At 40.1% G+C, this 20,495-nt stretch overlaps 1 protein-coding gene across 1 annotated transcript in view; it reads left to right on the forward strand.

Moving 5' to 3' along the window:
- LOC108429440 (disintegrin and metalloproteinase domain-containing protein 12) overlaps positions 1 to 20,495 on the forward strand; it is a 179,802-nt gene that overhangs the window by 157,172 nt on the left and 2,135 nt on the right. The window contains exons 18-22 of the mRNA XM_017701167.2: positions 2,787 to 2,895; positions 3,062 to 3,197; positions 3,550 to 3,694; positions 10,099 to 10,416; positions 20,021 to 20,175. Of these exons, the coding sequence (XP_017556656.1) occupies positions 2,787 to 2,895; positions 3,062 to 3,197; positions 3,550 to 3,694; positions 10,099 to 10,416; positions 20,021 to 20,175 (863 nt within the window). The remainder of the gene's footprint in view (positions 1 to 2,786; positions 2,896 to 3,061; positions 3,198 to 3,549; positions 3,695 to 10,098; positions 10,417 to 20,020; positions 20,176 to 20,495) is intronic.

Raw genomic sequence — 20,495 nt, forward strand, 5'->3', positions numbered from 1 at the left:
GAGAGGGAGAGACAGGGAGAGAGAGAGAAAGAAAGAGGGAGAGGGAGAGGGGGAAGAGAGAGAAAGAGGGAGAGAGATGGGGAAGGAGAGAGAGAGAAAGAAAGATAGAGTGAGGGAGAGGGAGAGAGAGAGAAAGAAGGAGAGAGGGAGAGAGAGAGGGGGGAGAAAGAAGGGAGGGAGAGAGAGTTAGAGAGAGAGAGAAAGAAAGAGGGAGAGAAAGAGGGAGAGAGATGGGGAGGGAGAGAGAGAAAGAAAGGTAGAGAGAGAGGGAAGAGAAAGGGGGAGAGAGAAAGAAAGAGTGAGGGAGAGAGAGAAAGAGAAAGAAGGAGAGAGGGAGAGAGAAAGAAAGAGTAAGAGATAGAGAGAGAGAGAAAGAAGGAGTCAGACGGGGAGAGGGAGAGAGAAAGAAAGAGAGAGAAAGAAGGAGACAGAGGGAAAGAGAGGGAGAGGGAGAGAGAAAGAAATATATATATATATATATATATATATATATATATATATATATATATATATATAGATAGAGAGAGAGAGAGAGAGAGAGAGAAGGAGAGAGGGAGAGAGAAGGAGAGAGGGAGAGAGGAAAGTTGTTAGAATTTTAAAAACAGGGACACTGCTGTGGGTGGATGGTGTAGAGACAGTCCACTTTTAGAGCTACAGAATTAACACATGGGTCACTGAACTCATCTAGAAGTGACTGGAGCTGTTTGGGAAGTCCTGTATTTGAACTTGTTAACATTATGAAGGACAGACGTTAGACATGAGTTCTAACACTGTGTTCATACTACAGTTTAAACCCTAGTATATCTAATTATTTCAGACTATAGACTTCTTTTAGCCCTGCTTAAACAGGGACTAGAGGCATTTTTTAACAATGTAAGGATGGGTTTGGTACTCATCATACAATGTCTGACATTCAGGTGACGACCAGTGTTTTTCTCTCTGAATTCTCTGAAGGAGATGCATCGAGAGCTTCATTTGCTGAGCTCCAACTTTTCTTTCATTTTCTGTCATATGGGATTTGGTTCCGAGCTGACAACCCAATCTCTAACCTTTTATCCTTCATTTCCAGGTAATCAGCGCACAGGATCTAACAATTATCAAACTTCAAACGTGTATGTAAAGTAAGGTTAGAGTACTGCTCGGACTCCGTGCACTCCTACACTCTAATCAGTCTTTCTAAATGATAGTTTGCCGTTTCCAATAAATCACGTCTGTCCAAGCATAATTCGAAATACAGTGAGACTGGACTCAGAGGCTGAGCTCTGACAGGAACACTCCTTATTCATCTCTGCTACCAGTCAGACTTTCCTTCCCTGTCTTACTGCTGTTGAGCTTCTCTTGTTCGTTTTTATTCAGTGTCTTTGCTTTGCTGTGATTTGTTGTTATATTTCTCCTTGTATGATCTTGAAGGTGCTATAAGAATGAAAAGTTTTGTATTGTGTTTTTGTTGTAGTTGTTGTAAGAGCTGCAAATAAGGAGATGATTCTAAAAGTGATTTCATTTAAGAATGTATTTAGTGTGTGTTCATGTAACTGTCCTCTTCTGTGCATGCATTAATTAACTGAGGTAATGGTATAAACCAATTATAGCTCCCCCCCACGGTTGGTTTGTACCATTTCTGATCTGTTGTTATCGGGGTTCAAGAAAAGTCATTTGGAATGATGGAGCAATTTTACTCACCTATGTTTGAGGTCCCAGGGAACCCCATGTAAATATTAAAATTTGGATGTCATTTTAAACACTTGGTAAAGTTTGAGTGAAGAAAATGAAATATAATAAAACAAGGCTTAAAGATCACTTATGAGACCTGAGAACTGTCTGAACGTGGCGTAATATTCGGATGAGCCTGCATGATTGACAGCTCTCAGTTCAACGTTCCCAGCCTGCTGTGCCACTGAAGCAGAACTAGACATAGCAATAGCAAAGCAGGGAACACTGAGCGAAACCCACTAGATTATCCATATATGCTGGCCATTTATTGTCCATTGGAAAGTTACTCACAGGACCTACTTTGTAAATGTATGCTTTGTGCCTGCAAGTGCAAGTTGAACCCACTTAGAAAGAAAACAGGGTTTGAGGTTCCCTGTGGCTTTAGTTTGTAGTATCAGTAAAAGGTTAAACTCCTAAGAAGTCTTACATCAATTATAGTCTCATGCCAAATATACTACTGTATTATTATTATTATTATTATTATTAATGGTAGTAGTAATAGGACACTTAAAATTATGGTTCTTCAAGAGTTCCTTAGTAAAGACAATTGTGCTATATAGAACCATGAACACTCCCTATTCATGATTGCAGTTCTTTGCATTACATAGATGGGTCTATGCAGAACCTTTTTCAAAAGGGTCCAATATAACAGCGAAATTTCACTTCCACATTTTAACCCTTCAGTGCAGCGAAACACCCACATACACAGTAGCGAATGCGCACACTCTAGGGGGCAGTGAGCATGCTTGCCCAGAGCGGTGGTCAGCCACATCCATGGCGCCCAGAGAGCAGTTGGGGGTTAGGTGCACTACAGTCACGGGAATCGAGGCGGCAACCTTCTGGTCACAAGGCTGGTTCCCTAACCTCCAGACATTGTCAAAAAGTTTTTTTTAGATCTATAACACATTCTCCACCAAACTGAAGAACTCTTTAGTCATGTAAGGGATATATATATATATATATATATATATATATATATATATATATATATATATATCTCCAGAAATATAACTCTAATTCACTGACCTCTGAATCTCTGCCCTCAACAGTGTTTGTGTATTGTGTTACCTGTTCAGGTGTGTAATAATAAGAAGAACTGCCACTGTGAGGCGCACTGGGCTCCTCCGTTCTGTGATAAAGCTGGGTTTGGAGGCAGTGTGGACAGTGGGCCTATGAGACTGGCAGGTATAGCAGTGACGCATCACATGTAAAGAAACTCTTATTAAGTCAGTAACTGTAATGCGATTGCAAGAATTTAAACTGTAATGTGTTACAATGTTTACATTACAGGAAAAACTGGTCACATTACTGTCCTTGTGTTTCTAATTACTGCTACATTTCCCATATACAGACAGTGAGAGTGTGAAGGTGGGCATTGTGGTGGCGTTCCTGTGCCTGCTGTGTGTGGGGATGATTGTCTGCATTAAGAGGAAGACTCTGGCTGGTCTCTTCATCAGCAACAAGAAAAACACCATTGAAAAGCTCAGGTAAAAAAAGAAAAACAGTCATCAGCAACAAGAAAAACACCATTAAGAAGCTCGAAAACAAAGTCATTAAGATTTCAGGCCTTTTTGCCTGTATGAAAACAATCAGCCCCCTAAATCAGGGGTCACCAATCTTAGCTGCAAACGGCCAGCGTGCCTGCATGTTTACATTCACACCTCATATAACTCATCAGTTCTAATATCAGTAACTAAAGAATAAGTTTCAATTTCAGCAGGTTAATGCTAGATTGGCGGTTTTATGTAATAAACCATCAATAACCGTGTAATAAGCTATGAATAAGCTTTTTCAAGCTACAGGACCTTGAGTCATGTTGTTTTCTGTATTTTGCTGCAGGTCAGTGGGATCCAACAGGCCAAACAGTCCTGGGCACACATTTTCAACAAACCAAACACATGCTGGGACACACACACACTCTGCATGCAGGGCGTCTCCTCAGTGCCAAGCACCAGCCATATCACAAAGTGCCAGTATATACAAGGTATGTGTTTGTATGTGTCTCTTTGTGTCTGATTTTGTGTAAATGAATCTTCATTTCATTGTGTGTTTCTCTTTTCAGCTTATATAATCAATCAGTCAACTCACACAATCAATCTTGTCAAACATACACACACACACACACACATACAAGCACTGCCAAACAAGCCATTCTAATATTCTAATGCTCATTGTCTCTGCTGAATGCCAATGACAGTCGCCTGTAGTGCACTGTTGCCTGAAGGCAGCTTTCTGCATAAAAACCAGACAGTGGACAAACAACGTCAAAAAGAAGTCCAGTTTCATCTCAATCACCTGCTGAATGCGAAACCTTTGAAGCATGTGGGCGACACACACACACACACAAAATTGTTCATATTTATTGTCCAAGCTTGTTAGTAATAATGATGAATCCACCTCACTGACCTCCTGAGAATGTTGATGAACAGTGTGTGTGTGTGTGTGTGTGTGTGTGTGTATGTGTGTTGTAGTGACCGTCACAGAAAGCTGTTAGAGCTTTATAATAAGAGCAAACTGCAGCTCTGCTCTGCTTGAAGCATTGGTAAAGCTCCATACCTGCACAGGCCAAATCTCAGTGTGTGTCACACTTGTTAAAGTGCTCATATCCTAGATTTTCTTTACATTTTATTTTTCTCTTGTGATCCACTCACAACAATTGTGTGAATTTACATATTGTATATTTAAATGTAACTATATTTAAATTACCTAAATTCTAATTGGCTGCTCCATGTTGTGTCTCATTCATAAACCAGTCCAGGCTGAAAAACTCCTAATAACTAAAGCAATAATGGACAGGACTAAACTGCTGAATAAGCTGCTATATGTAAATATATTGGTTTTTGTGACATCGCAAAGCAGTGGCATGTTATTGCTGTTTAGTTTCCATATAAGGACAGTATGGACTGAAGATTGAATGGGACTTTAAGTGACCCTTACTAGTCCCACGATGGGGAAATTTCACCCATCCATGAAGTTAAACAACACATACACACTAGTGAGCACACACAGACTAGGGGACAGTGAGCACACTTGCCTGAAGTGGTGGGCAGCCCTATCCACAGCACCTGAGGAGCAGTTGGGGGTTAGGTGTCTGTCCCCATGTAACAATGTTTATGTAATACACCAGAGTCTTTTATTTCAGAAGATCTCTAAATTCTAAATGTTCCTTCCTTCACCAAGCAAGCTGGGCACTTTGCTGCCTTCCTTTAGCAAATCACCTCAAAACAAACCTGCAGTAAGAATGATGGTGGTAGTAAATTGGACAGCCTAGGAAATGGTGGAACGGTGTTGCTGAGGAACAAATAATTCCTGATCCTCACTATCCTGATTGTGTGGATGGTGGTGGTGTTTTCACTTCATTCCTGAAGCTAAAAAGGTTTGTTCGCATCGCAGTTCAATGACTAAACGATCAACAAGCAGATTTATGCTTGTTCTAAGGTTGCTAAACACAGTCTAGGTTACTGTATTAGCTAAATCACTTTAATATCATGTCTAATGATAAATAACATAACAGAATAATGTTAAGCTTTTCTTATATTAATGCACTCATTGTTTTATTAAAATGTGCTGAAAGACCTCATGTAAAAGACGATGAGTCCTCCTCAGCATCCAACATTGTTCTGACGAGTGCCAATGTTAGCATTAGCACTAGCTCATACTCAAGTTTGGGTAGGAGCAGAATACATGTAATCACGTGACGTAATGAGAGTACAAAAACAAGGCAACTGTATTTTGTTGGATTTATAGGAAAATGTCAGTCATCAGATTACAGGTGCAAAATAAGGTGATTACCAGCAGGATTATACTGACGGTGCATGAAAGTGAACGCCACCTTTCGGTGAAATTTTCTATTTAGAATGATGAATAATCCTCCCGAGTCATGTAGATTTAAAGAGTTTTTCATTTTGGGAAGAAGGCAGGGCTGCTGGCTGCAGAGAAACTGTGAAGAACCAGCCCCTCCACAGGCAGCCTCCACTTTGGCCAGTCTATGAAAGTTTTGTAGTTTATTCTTATTGGCAGAACTACAACCTGCTGCGTTTGCTCAGGGATGAAAAGTAAGGGAGTAAAGGAAAGCAATCAGATACATGATATACACTGTTAGAAATAAAGGTTCTGTGCAGGTACATCTTTTTGTTTATCAAGGTACAAAGAATGTAAATGGTTTTAAGGTCCGGTTGTGCAGCCTAAATAAGTTTTTTTTCCGCTAGGTAAAAAATACATAATTGTACCATTTCATAACCTAAAGTTTTGAAACAGAACAGATAAAGACAGGGTGTGTGAACTCAATACAACTTATATTTAATATCCATCCATCCATCCATCCATTTTCTAAGCTGCTTCTTATATTTAATATACTATATAGTAATATATTTTCAATGGATAATAGTACAATTATGCTCCCTGATTAAAGATACTAGGATATACCCCTGAGGGTAACACTCAGTATTTCTAAGAGTGTAGTAAACCTTTGGATTAGTTTACAGATGATGATTTTTAACAGGTAATCAGTAATCTGTATCAGCATATATTTTAAAGTAACCCAATCCTGTTTATACACCCCCAGAAATGAAGGAATGAAACCGTCACTGGGGCAGTACCCCTTTTGCCACTGGGGTGGTATCCTCAAGGGTACATCTCAGTACCTTTAGTCAGGGAACATAACTGAACCATAATCCACTGAAACTATATTTTCTAAGTTGTGTTGACTCCACACTCCCTGTCTCGCCTCCAGGCTTTTTATTTTATTGTTCTGTTTAAAACATTCGGTTATGTAAAGATACAAATCTGTACTTTTCACCTGAAAAAAAAGTTATTCAAGGTTCACAATTGATGGATGAACAAAAATGTATCTTTATTTCTAACAGTGTAGCGTCCATCGGTTAAACCTGCTCCTGATTAGACATGCACACTTACCACATTAATGTCAAGTGACTAAAATATTCCCACGAATTTATTAAAGTACACGTTGCCCAGAATCCTGTGTTTATTGCTAAATTGGCTCACAAACCTGCATATCTGTACTGAACATCTTGTAAAGCCAGTTTGTCTTTTAATTGAAATATGTTTAAAAAGCAGTTCTCTATGCGCTTCTACGTTTTCCTTTGCTTTACTGAACTTTTGATTGTGAATACAAGTGTTACCAAGCTACCAGGTGGCTTGGTGGACATAGCAACAGTAGGTAAGGGAGGCTGGACTGCTTTGAATTTTGCTAACGATAAATTAAGCGCAGAGATGTTTAGGGACTGAAGTAAGTGTGTGTGTCTGGACAGTTGGCCTCAGTGCAGACGCAGGTTGTAGAGCATTAGTGGAGCTGCGTGTTTTATGTTAGTCATGGCTGCAGCAGCTGTTTCTCATTGTGTGTGTTGGTAAGAACAGAGAGGATGTAGGTCTGTTTGATGTCAGCCAAGCACAGGTGAGGTCATAATCCAGACAGACTACACACACACACACACACACACACTCTGTCTCTCTCTCTCTCTCTCTCTCTCTCTCACACACACACACACACACACTCTGTCTCTCTCTCTCACACACACACACACACACTCTCTGTCTCTCTCTCTCTCTCTCTCTCTCTCTTTCTCTCTCTCACACACACACACACACATCCTTGTGCTACTCCTCATCAATTCGTGTCTCATCAGTTTTTGTCATCCTGCCTCAGTTTGACTCAGTCTGGGTGAGTTTCAGAAAAGCATTGTTGCTTTATAAATGCACATTAAACTCTGTCTAAAGATCGTTTGTCAAAGTGTGAGTGTTACATAAACCCCTTTGAACCTCGTAGTATATTATCTGTGTCATTATTTAATGAGCCAGTTGACTCAATCGTTAATCTTGAAGTGCTTGGTAAATTGGCCATGGTGCAGTCTACACTCGATGACATACAGGGGCCCTATATTAATTTAAAGCACCCAATCCCTAGTTATGACCACATTTGTGTGTGTTGAAATATACAGTCAGGTTCATACATATTTGGACACTGACAAAGTAATTGGTGTTTTAGCTGTCTAGCACAGCGTGTTGGAGTTGAAATTGAATAATAATATGAGTTCAATGTGCAGACTTTCAGCTTTACTTTAAGGGTATTTACGGTGTAGGAATTGCAGCTACTTTCAGACATAGCCTTCCATTTTTAGGGGCTCAAAAGTAATTGGACAGTCAGCTGCTCAGCTGTTTCATGACCACGTGTGTGTTACAACCTTATTATTCCACATACAAGTAAGCAGATAAAAGGCCTACAGTTGATTTCAAGTGTGGCATTCACATTTGAAATCTGTTGCTGTTGACTCTCAATGTCACGATTGGCCCCTCCCAGTCCTGTCCATGTGCTCGTGTTGTGTTTACTTCCCAGTCCTGTCCATCTATGAACCTGGACTGTCATGACCCCGACCCTGCATTTGCCCTCGGTAAAAGTTGCTTATCTCAGTATTAATATTTTGTCCAAAGAGCTGTAACTGCCAATGAAGCAAGTCATTATTAGGCTAAAAAATCAAAACAAACCAATCAGAGAAAAAGCAAAAGCACAAGGTGTGGCCAAATCAACTATTTGGTGCATTCTTAAAAAGACAGAATACACTGGTGAACTCAGAAACCCCCAAAAGCCTGGAAGCAACTGTGGTGGATGACGGAAGAAAAAATTGTTTCGTAATAGTTGAGCAGATCACGAACATCCTCCAGGAGGCATTTCTGTGTCAAAGTCAACAATCAAGAGATGACTTCACCAGAGTAAATACAGTGGGTTTACCACAAGACATAACACATTGTTAAAAAACAGATTTAAGTTTGCAAAAAACTTCAGGATCAACATCTTGTAGACAGACGAGACAAGATCAATTTGTACCAGAATGACAGGAAGAGAAGAGAATTGATCCAAAGCATGCCACTTCATCTGTTAAGCATGGTGGAGGTAGTGTTATGGTGTGGGCATGTATGGCTGCAAGTTGAACTGGATCGTTTGTGCTTACTGATGATGTGACTTCTAATAAAAGACTTCTGTAAGGGTCCAGTCGGCCCCGTCTGCTACCAGCAGAGGGCGACGGCAGCAAGGTGCCCAGCCTGCACTGCCTGTTGCCAGCAGAGGGTGATGGCAGCAAGGAGCCACGGACTAATTAGGCTCGCTCAAAACACCTGTGGCCTTCCCTACTTAAGGGTGTGGCAAATGGCAGTGTTTGTCACACCTTTGTAGAGGGGTGACCGGTACGGTACCTAGTCTTTGAAAAGAAAAGAACCAAAATGCCCCAAAACTAAAAAAGAGGGCTGAGAAAAAAACAAATGAGAGTAACTGCTCCCAAATTACAAATTACTCACAAAAGGGAAAAAGAATCCAAGCCATACAAAAGGTGTTTGCTCTAAGAGCAAACAAATGAAGGGAAGCATAAAGTTTGCCTTCCCGTTATAATCATGGTAGCAGTGTCTTTTGTGGTTTCAGTGTCTTTTACTGTTCTAACTCAGCCTTTGTTTGAGCATGCTGGTTACAGCTTTTCTTTGTTCTATGCCTTTTTTTTCTTTCCCTTCCTTGAAGGGCTTCAACCAGGGTTACCTGTGCGCCCTGGTGGCGCAGCGGCGGTTCGAACCCGGCTCTGGGTTACCCGATTTACAGCGTCAGAAACACACGCTCCATTACCCCAATAAATCTCCTTACTTTCCTTTTTTCACTGGCTTTCAGTTCTGCACTTGGGTCCGCCTCCCCACCGTCCTGTAACAACTTCTGAAGTGCATTTTCTACTAAAATGCTGCAGAAATTGTTGACAGCACTTCACAGTGCAGATGGACAGTGACCCAAAGCACAGTGCGAAAGCACTCCTTGACTTTAAGACAAAGAAGTAGAATGTTCTGCAATGGCCAGATGTCTCAACTGACGTCAGCCCAATCCAGTATTCATTTCACTTAGTGAAGGCAAAATTGAAGGTAAAACACCCCAAGAACAAGCAAGTACTGAATACACGTACAGTAAAGGCCTGTCAGAGCATCACCAGGGATCAAACCCAGAGTCTGTTGCTGACTTCAGGCAGTCGTTGATTTGCAACCAAGTATATAAAAAAAAGTAAATTTATGATTTGTAAGTTTGTCTAATTACCGTGAAGCCCTTAAAATGGGGGACTATGTATGACAATGGTTGTAATTTCCGCATCATTCACCTGATTTGGATGTACATACCCACAAATTAAAGCTGAAAGTCTGCATCTATTCATTATTTAATTTTAACTCCAATGAATTAACAACTAAAATAAACAGCTTTTGTTGTCATTTTTATTTGTTATTTCAATTGTCAAAATATTTATGGACCTGATTGTAAATATTCTTAATTTGATAAATTTACGTTCCTTTCTCTCTCTCTCTCTCTCTCTCTCTCTCTCTCTCTCTCTCTCTCTCTCTCTCTCTCTGCAGCCTCAGCCTCCTATGCCAAGAGTGGATTCTCTGGTTGGTTCTCTCTCTTTGCGGAGGCTGCCTCAGTGTCCTCCTCTCCACCTGAGCCACCCTCTGCCCTTCACACTGACCCCTTCTCCCCCTGCCCCGCCTCCGCATCGTGCCCCCCCGCCTCCTCTACCACACTCACATACACACACACATTCATACCCACACTCACCCAGCCACAGAGCACCCCTAGCACACCCCCACACATATACACACACTCACACTCTCTCCCCACCTCGAGGAGCCCCCCTCCGCAACCTGAGCTGCCAGAACACCTGCAGGATAGCCATGGTCAGTACGCAGAGCCCATCTTTTATTTGAAAAAACATGTGATGTACTTAGTTTAATGTGTGAGCTGCTATACCTGCTTCATTAATGCGTAGCTCAATGGAAAATACCCAGAACACTAATACAAGACAGTAATGAGTTACTGTTACATTAATCCTGTATACTACTGTTGTTTTTCCTTGTATGTGTCTGCAGAGGTGAGGATGTTGCAGTGCAGAGTTGTAAATGGTCTTTAACTTGTAGAAGTCAGTCACAGGAAAAGCCAATTAACCAAATTTTACATGGTTGTTATTGTTGAAACAAGAGAAATTCAGCCCAAAGTACTTTATGAATATTAAACTTTCAATCGATGCCACAGGTAATATTTTATTATGATTTGGATTTGACGCAACTTTTTTTGCCACATTGTGCCATTAGAAGATATGGAAAAAGTCAGAAGTGCAGAGTTAAACCTGCCTATGCTGAATGAATCCAAATATAAATACAAGCTCTTGCATTATGTATCTTTGTGCTTATCTATAATAATAATAATAATAATAATAAATTAATTTTATCATTTCAGAAAAATACAGTAAACTAGACATCAAAAGGTAATTTCATTTTTAAAAATTTAATATTTCAGGTTGTTTGGGGAAAAACAAGGGGTTATTAAATTGATAATTATTTATCTACAGTCATTTCTTGATAAGTTATCTGTTTTAAGATTTAATCACATTTCAAATACAAGGCATTCTGAGTGTTGATGTTACAGATTCCTACAAATTGCATCAACTGTTTAATAACCTACAACACTACAGAGATGCAGCTCTTCTTCTTCTTAGTAGAAGCATTTATACATATACCTGCAACACAGTGGGGTTTATATTACAGAATAAAAAGAAATCTGTCTTTTTCTTTACATCAACAACAAGAGCATTAGGCATTTAAAGATTAAATGTCTTTGGTATTTTTGTTTGTGTATGTGTCCCAAACACACCCTGTCTGAGAGAGATTGCAGCATTTTTCACTCTTCTCCCAGTGCACTCTCAGAGCTGTAATAGAGTGAAGCTTTCTGGGGAAGAGTGTTCTATTGTTCTCTGTTGTCTTGTGTAATGTGTGCAGAGCTGTGGTGTGAACCGGGCAGACCTCTGAGCTTTATAAAGGAAACTGTGCGTGTTGAGAGTTGCTGCAAGTCCAGCAAAAACACACCCTGAGCACAGGGTTCCTGAGAGAGAACCTCTTATTTCTATGTGTGATACTATGCACAGTCCAGCAAGACAGCAGCTGAGCGCTTGTTTGCAGGAATGGAAAGGGTGTGAAAATACAATTACCACCAGGTCATGAGAGGAAAACAACACTATAGCCTGGATATCACATTCCAGAAGAAGTATAGATGGTCACAGCACTGGTAGAAGTGTGAGGAGATGTTACATGTAATTCCTTGAAGGCTGTCCTGTGTTTAGTAAATAAGTCCAAATGTGATGATTCTGAAATTGTCATGCAATTTGTGCTTAACACTCTAAAAATATCTTTGAAACTTTTTGATTAAACCATTTCTAAGAACGGATGCTATACTAAAATATTTTTACGTATATTTTAATCACTTGTCTCGCTGTACTTAGAAAGCTGTCAAAATAAGCCTCCAAAACTGTAAATTCTGCTGATGGTAAAGACTAGAGGTCTTCAAATCTGGTCTTTGAGTTCAGTTTCTAGTCCTATATTTTGTAATCACTGGTCTGTAAATGACCAGTTGATATAACCGATTGGCCACCTTGTGTCATACCTACCAGGGACTGCAAAATCCAGGACTGGACTCAGGGCGAATATGAATATAAAGGCCTTTAGTTCGGACCCTGCAATCGATAAGACTTGAGATTAAGAGTTTCTTAAGCGAACTTTTTAGTTTTTCCCGAGAACATTTTAGAAAATAAATTTCATAGTATTCGTCTTAAGGAGGTATCGCTTTTGCGAATCTGGCCTCAGGTTAGTTGTTTGGAAATATCTGAAAGAAATTTGTAGCGTATAACCTGCTTATGTAGATTACGGTAACCTCTGACCCTAAGCTCTGATTTTGTTTCATTATTTTGCTGTTGAATCTATAGAACTCTGGCTGACCCCTTGGTGGAGAGGTCAGCCTCCTTCTTCATGTATCAGGCTAATCAAAACGATCTCAAAGGGCCAAAACAAAGCAAATGAACACGATGTGCACTCCTCTGAGCCTGTTGACTCCACCCCACATGCAGACTTTAGAAACGATCCCACACACCGTGCTATTAAATAACGCAGTAAGCAAACAGAGGGCTGCCGCTGCGGGCCTGGAGAGCACAGCCACAGAAAGCATTAGAGAAAAAGCACTGGAGAGGCAGTGCCAGGGGCAGCCCCAGAGGAAATAAAGCAGCCTGTCTGACGGATTGTGGTTACTTCAGCAGTCTCACGGTGCAGGAGTGCTTCTGGGTCTGCCGCAATGTTCATTTGTGCTCAGGCACACACCATGAGCTGCCTGCTACAGTCTCTCTCTGCTCATTTATTTATTCATCCATTACTGTTTCACACAAGGCCTGGGTGCATAATAATTCATAAACAACAATAATACATGCATTGTAATTAAGATTAATTAAAAAGAACATGAATACAAAATGAAATGGGCTTAAGTGATATTAAAACATTAACACATTACTTGATCGTTTATTAAAAATAGGTAAACATGAGAATATACGTATTCATGCTACCTCGTCTAACCAAGCCTCACTTATTGCGTACTTACTACTCACAAGTGGCTCCATAAGTTCGAGTTGGCGTGTCCAGAAGCAGTTAACGACAGGATTAACAGCCTACTATATGGCTAAGAGCTATGCTAGCATACATAAAGAGCTTCAATACTTCTAAGAACATGCTATACTTAAAATATTTTAAAATATATTTTAATCACTTGTCTATACTTGGAAAGCTTACGTAAAGTTAAAATTACGTAAAGGCAAGCTAGCACAGGCGACTGCAGCAGCACCAGTTAGCCAAGTAGCTAAACTAGCAGCATACTTCATTGCCTTACATGTGAATCCACAGAGCTTCCACGTTTTAGTATTGGCTAATCAAAAATTCTTCCATCTAAAGCAGATTGTAGAGAGAAGCAGAGAATGTATTTCTTTGTTACCTTTTAAAGGTAAACATATTGCTTTCTTCAGAGTGGTTGAGTTGCTAAACACTCGTCAGGTGTGAACAAATTCCTATACATTTAAATACCTAGTCAAAGGCAAAATAAAATGTTTTATTTATGGTCAGCGCTGGTATGCTCTGACATGTGTTTGGTAGGTGCCGTGTCTGTGAGGCGGACTCTCCAGGCTGATTAGAATCCATATTCCCGTTTAATCCAAAAACACAAAAACCAAAGTCAAAAACAGTCCAAAGGACAAAACACTAGAAAAATCCAAAACCAGCAAAAGCACCAAAGGGAGATCCAGAAGAAGAGTCGAAGAGTACAGAAAAGGGTCAAGGCAATCCAAAAACATAAACAATGAGGAGACAAGGCTTGGTATGCAGACAGACTGGCAATACTTCACACCGAATTAGTGTACTGAAGGTCCTTAAATAGTCAGGTGAAATGAGCTGCAGGTGAGGGGTCAGGGTGCATCGGGGAAGAATGTCAGTATTCGGCTGAGGCTGACCTCTGGTGGCGAGGACGGGTATCACACCTGACACTGGCCTAAAACAAGCTAGAAGAACTTTTGCAGTAACCTTGTACATTAAAATGTGCATTTCATTTTTTTTAATTGACAGATATTCAAATTTCACATTTTATGTTGAAAGCTGTATTCCACACCATGCGTATCTGACACGTACCATAGAACATAAAATGTCACAGCTTGTTTTATAACCAAGGTAACATAGCATGACCAGTATCTCGAGCCTATTTGCACGCATCACTGTGTGTTGACAATCATAGGGACGCTCTTGTGGGAAGACCAATTAGTAGCCAGATCTGCTGAATGGATTGGCCTTTGTTGATTTATATGCTGTTTGCATGATGCTGTAAATGTGGCTCTCCAGTTGAGTAGGACCTCTGGCCTAACCTCTGTTGAGAGGTTACTAGCCTTTCCCTTCAGCTTCTACAGTGCATTAGCTGTACTCTCTGATGAAACTCAGTGAGTTTGGCTTGTAAAGATGGGTTAGTAAATGGAGAACCTCTGTGATCACACAAGAGATCATTTACAAGAAAGACACTGAGAAATTTTCAAGCTTAACTCTTAGAATTTGAGGTATCATGGTCATTTTGGTAATTACACTGTTAATTCCATAGCTAGTTACATAAGAAATTACATTTACATTGGTTTTGGATTCTGGGGCACTTGTTTCAGTGTCATGCAATCACGAAAAATCATGGTAAATATATAAAAGAAGTAATTTATTTATATAAAAAAGCCACAGCTGCAACCTTTCATCATATTCATCTCCATCATTTACAAACACAAATGTGGTATTGATTGAAAGTTTACTTCAATGAGCTATTTCTCCTGGCAGCATTGTCCTGGACCCATGTACTCCTATTAAGAAGCATTTTGAAATGTTGGCAAGAGCAGGGGCCAAACCCGATCCTAAAATTGATCAAATAGGATTAGTTACCCCTGTCTAACCATTCTCATTCGTTAGGACGTCCCTGCCAGGGCCTACATCAGCACACCTGTTCTGACAGTTTGATGAATTGCAGTCTTTGGTCGTATCAGTGTAACACGGTTCTTCTTTGAAGATGTAGACCTTCGTCACTTTACCGCTGGAAATTCTTATTATCGTTTCTCCATGTGGAAACACACCATGTCCCCCCTGCTGCAGTGGGCTGGAGAGCACATCGGCTTTACTTCATCCCAGATGTTCCTCCTTAAACACTGTAAAGAATCTGTGACCGTTCAGCAGGTCTGGGGGGCTGGGGGGGTTAGGGACAGCTGCTGTAATACAGACGCATAGGCAGGCAGATGGAGGGGCAAACATGCAGGCAAAGATAAGGTCAGCCTGGATGGCCTAGAGAGGATTCCTGAGGTGCTGAAGAGCAAAACCGGTTAACTCTAGTAGATCCCCATTATTGTATACACATTTTCTTATATTTTATTGAATTATTTCTCATTTGTATACTGTCTGAATAAGATGGGCTGTGCAGGTACATCTTTATCTTCATCAAGGTAACAATGCAAATGTACCCTTAAGGGTGCATCAATGGTTTTAAGGTCCAGTTGTGTACCTTAAATACATTGTCCCCCATGGAAAAGGTAGATATTTGTACAGTAACAGTTTAGCTGTGTAACATAACAGTTTAGAAGCTGAGAGTGTAGCTAATTACAGAAACAAGCAGATTAAAACAAGCAGAAAAAATGTTAAGGTAATTGAAAGGTAATTGCAAATGTCAGTAGTGTCAGTACAGAAAACAATGTAATTTATTATATAACTAGCTATGTAATAAATTATATAATTACATGTAAGCAATTATACAATGCTAATTGAATGTACTAAAGTAAAACAATAACCCAGGGCTTCTAAGACTTAAATGGCAGAGCTGCAACAACTGGTACCACTTTCTGTCCCTCTCTGTATGTTTGTGTCTGTGCATATCATAATCTGATATGGTTTCTGATCATTAAAATGTTCCATTGGTTAAATTTTCAAGCATGCCTAATCACTCTCAAACAAAACAATATCAGACCTTGTCTTTTGCAATCAGACGCTGCCAGACAAATGATGAGAAACAGCCTGGGTGAGGAATCTAATTATGTTGAAAAACACTCTGAGAAAAAGCGGGGGAATCAAACTGTGAAATTGTGGGTAGATCACTTCAGAAAGAGAGAGGAGAAAAAAAGAAACCAGAGCGAGAGAGAGATTGGATGAGGAACAGATGTGTTGTAGGTACCAGCCGGTTATCATTACTTCATCTTCTGCAAGTCGATTAGGAACACATGACAAACCCTCATCACTCAGCCTTTGGGGCATGTCGCCATAGCAGAGATCAGAAAGCTGTAAACAGTGCAAAAAGCCTCTGTCTGGTGAATAGGATTGTACTGTCTTATAGCACCCTCTGGTGGCAGGTCTAAGACAGTACTGCCAGTCCCAGTGGATTGAACTCCCTGCAAAGAGATCAAAGATTCTGTGACCCCAGGGTCCTCGTATGACATTTGTGTGGGCTTATGTACAGAAAATACAGCTATCATTCATTTTTAATAATTATTTTTACAACCTGTATTTATGTCTGAGTTAAATAGGCTATTTTTGTTTTGCCAAGATTGGTATATGTGAATGACCTCTGATTGATGAACTCCTTTTAACTTCCGAATAAATTGGCAGATACATGTAAATGAGTCGGTGTCATCGCAAAAACAATGAATTCAAAGCAGGCGGTTTTTTCAGCTTAATTTCTGTCTGTGGACTTTGTAGGCTGAGGAGTGAACAGCATACTGTACAATTTTAACAGTATCTATATATTTTCAAATAATACTTCTATTTCGATTGGTGAGGAAAAATTAGTTTTCCATAATACGGCTGATATTCTAACAGAGCCTTCAAACATGGAACAAACAAGCTACACCGCATTGTGTTTTCCCTGCAGTGACTTACTTGAGTGGTGTTATACCAAGCAGGATGTCTTAGTTAGCTAGATAAAATAGTCAAATATTGAGGGTGTCCCACCTTAACTCTAAGGCTGAAAGCAACAGTTTGAAGAAAAAACAAATTTCCAAAGTGCACTTCTTTAATCGTGCTCTGGTGTTTCCAAAGCAAGTTCAGCTGACAGAAAATGAGAGCTTATATATGAAATTGCATGGCTACGTCATCATACACTTACAGTCGTGTGGAAAAATAGGTGGCCATCAGCAAAACAGTATGTGTGGGAAAATGTTACATAATAGAACAAAAAAAAGGAAATTTGACTATTTAAAAAGTAACTTTTTTTTCTGTTGAAATGTAAGTACACTCCTGGCTTTAGTAGTAACTGGTATTGCCCCTTTTGACAGAAACATGTAGGCATGTCTGTCTACCAGTTTGCCCTCTAAATCCTGCAGAATGTATAATGTTTGAGGGGTTTCTTGAATGTCCAGCCCTTTTTAAATCCCCTCACAGCATTTTAATAAGGTTCAGTTCTGCATTTTGACTAGGCCATTCCTCAACTCTCAATTTCATCATTTTGAGCCTTTCTTTGGTTTTATTTATTTGTGTGTTTAGGATCATTATCCTGTTGGAAGGTCCACTTTTTCAGCTTCAACTTTTTAGTAGATGGTCTCACATTCTCCTCTAGCACTGTCTGGTATGAAAGAGAATTTATAGCCAATTCTACAATTGCACGTTGGCCAGGTCCCGAGGCAGCAAAGCAGCCCCAAACCATAGCATTTCCACCACCATGATTTACAGCTGGTATGAGGCTCTTGTGATCAAATACAGCCTTTGGTTTTTGCCAAACAGCTTCTGGTACTGTGGCCAAACAACTATATCTTTTGACTCGTCTGGCTATACCACACTGTTCCAGACATCCTGGTCTTTGCCTAGATATTTATTAGCACACTTTAACCTTGCCCCACCGTTCTTTTCAGACAGCAAAGGCTTTACCCTGGTGCCCCTCCCATTTTTCGCACTTTTACATCTACAGTGGCAAGAGCTACTTGCAGATCCTGTGATGAAATGTCGAGGGTCTTTTAGTATCTTACCATCTGCTCTTGGGTTAAACTTGCTGGGGTGGCATGTTGGCAGTGGATTTAAGTCTTTTCCACGTGATGATTTTACGAACACTGAAAGGACTGATTTCTCATATTTCACTTCTCGAACCCTTTCCCAGATTCATATGTATCTACAACTTTATTTACTGAAGGCCTTGGAGAGCTCTTTTGATCTAGGCCTGATGATACCACAGACACTGAGGACAAAGAGCAAAGATATGTGGGGTGTAAATAAGATATTCTCTAATGTTCTGATCATTAGCACCTGATTGGGTGGGCCTGATTTTGAGGTAGCAATATGTGGAGGGGTGTACTTTCTTTTTCCACTTAAGTCAACTGAATTTGTTATTTCAAATATATAAAGGATGGCATCATTGTTCATTTTAGGTCTCACCTTTATCTATCAAAATTGTTTGCGTAAAGACAGGAAAAAGTCCAGTTATGCAGAAAACCTAAATATTCTGAAAACGTCTAAACTTTCCACAGGTTGTACTTCTTCACATGACTGTATCTTAAGGTCTGCAGAGCTGTTAAGCAGCATCATATCATCTTGCATGTGATATTGTATTAAATATAATTTCATAACATGATTTAAGGTAAGTGTGTTGTGATTTGGGTGTTTGCTTGGCGTTAATTGGTGGGGTATAAGCTTCATTAGTTAAGGTGCAGTGCAAAACTAAAGAACAAGCACCAAACATGCCTCGGCTAATCAGGTACATTTGGGGTATGAGTGGAAATTTGAATTTTTTGCAGATTGTTACTTACATTACATTGTACGTTTGCATGCAAAAGTTTGGGCGCTACTGGTTAAATGATGCTTAATTTGACCAGTACTGTTCAAGCCTTTGCATACAACTGTATGTTCAAATAATAAATCATGCTTTGTTAAACATTCTTTTCATCAGCTAAGTACTAAGAGCTTTATTAGCTGAATCAAGTCTCAAAGAAAAAAGAACGATCAAATGAACAAACTTCATGGATCCTGAAGGGAAATTGCAGTGTTTCAGTAGCAAGACATACATACATTTATAATTGCACATAAATGTACATACACTATGCAGAACATTTTAAATAAATCTAGTCTTAAGTTAAAGTACGGGACAAATAAAAGTATATATATTTGCATATTTACATGGCAAATGAGACAGATTTGTTTTATTTACTTGACAGAAGACACTGAGTGATATGAGGTAAACTAAAAGCACATATTATAGACAAAACAAACTCAGAGTTGCATCAATATTATAGTGTAAAGTGCACAGTGAAAGTGTCAGTACAGTAATAGTTGTGATATATTGCAGTGTGTATTAATCAGAGAGGAGATACAGTGATGTGGTTCAGCACAGTTCAGACAGCAGGAGATCAGTACCGTCTCTGCAGTGAGGAGACTTGTTGTAGAGCCGTACAGCAGTGGGTAAGAAAGATCTCACACGGCTCTTTAACACAGCGCAGCTCTAACCGTCTGCACTGAATGAGCTTCTCTGTTTATCCAGTGTAGCATGCAGAGGGTGTGAGGTGTTGTCCATTATAGCTAACAGCTTGTTGAGCATCCTCTGTTCTGCTGCAACCTCCAAAGAGCCCAGCTTGACTCCTAGAACAGAGCCAGCCTTCCTAATAAGTTTGTTTATTTTGTTCAGAGAACTTTTGTTAATGCTGCTGCCCCAAAACACAACAGCATAAAATAGAGCACTCACTACAACAGACTGGTAGAATGTCCATAGGAGCTTAGTGCACACACCAAAAGACCTCAGCCTCCTCAGGAAGTAGAGATGGCTTTTGGTACACTGTGAGAGTGGTCCAGCTCCAGTCCAGCTTGTTGTGCAAGTGCACACCCAGATATTCGTATATGTTGTATGTCTTAATTGTTTGTTCAGATGCATACATCTGTGCATATCCTTGAATGTCCATGAGTGTAGTTTGTGACAAACTGTATGTGTTGTGTTCAGGAGCTAGAAAAACCCAGCCCACCCCAGAAGCCTTTGCCCGCTGACCCATTGGGGCGCAGTATCCGGTTGATGCGGAGCCCAACAGCTATTCGCCTGCCTGCCCCCATTCCAACCAGCAACCCACGCTCAGCACCCCCCCAAACACAGCCCAACAGGTCAGCACACTTTTACACAACACCCTTTACAAACCATTACACATACTGTGTAAGATTTTTTGGTAAAATTAAAAGAAGTAGTGTGTGTGCCGCTGTGAGACTCTGTGTTTAGGTCTCAAATGCAAAATCAACATTATACTGATGAAGATATAATAATAATAATAGATAATTCACTCACATCCTCCGAAAGCACTCTTTTACACCACTCTAAATTCATCTGCTTGGCACGGCTGATGTCACAAAGTGTTCTTCTGGACATTTTGTGCAATTACTCACGTCCACCAGAGAGGTCTCCAAATCCCCAAATCTTATAAAGTGAA

This window comes from Pygocentrus nattereri, chromosome 13 (assembly GCF_015220715.1).
Source record: "Pygocentrus nattereri isolate fPygNat1 chromosome 13, fPygNat1.pri, whole genome shotgun sequence".
In the NCBI taxonomy this organism is placed as follows: Eukaryota; Metazoa; Chordata; class Actinopteri; order Characiformes; family Serrasalmidae; genus Pygocentrus; species Pygocentrus nattereri.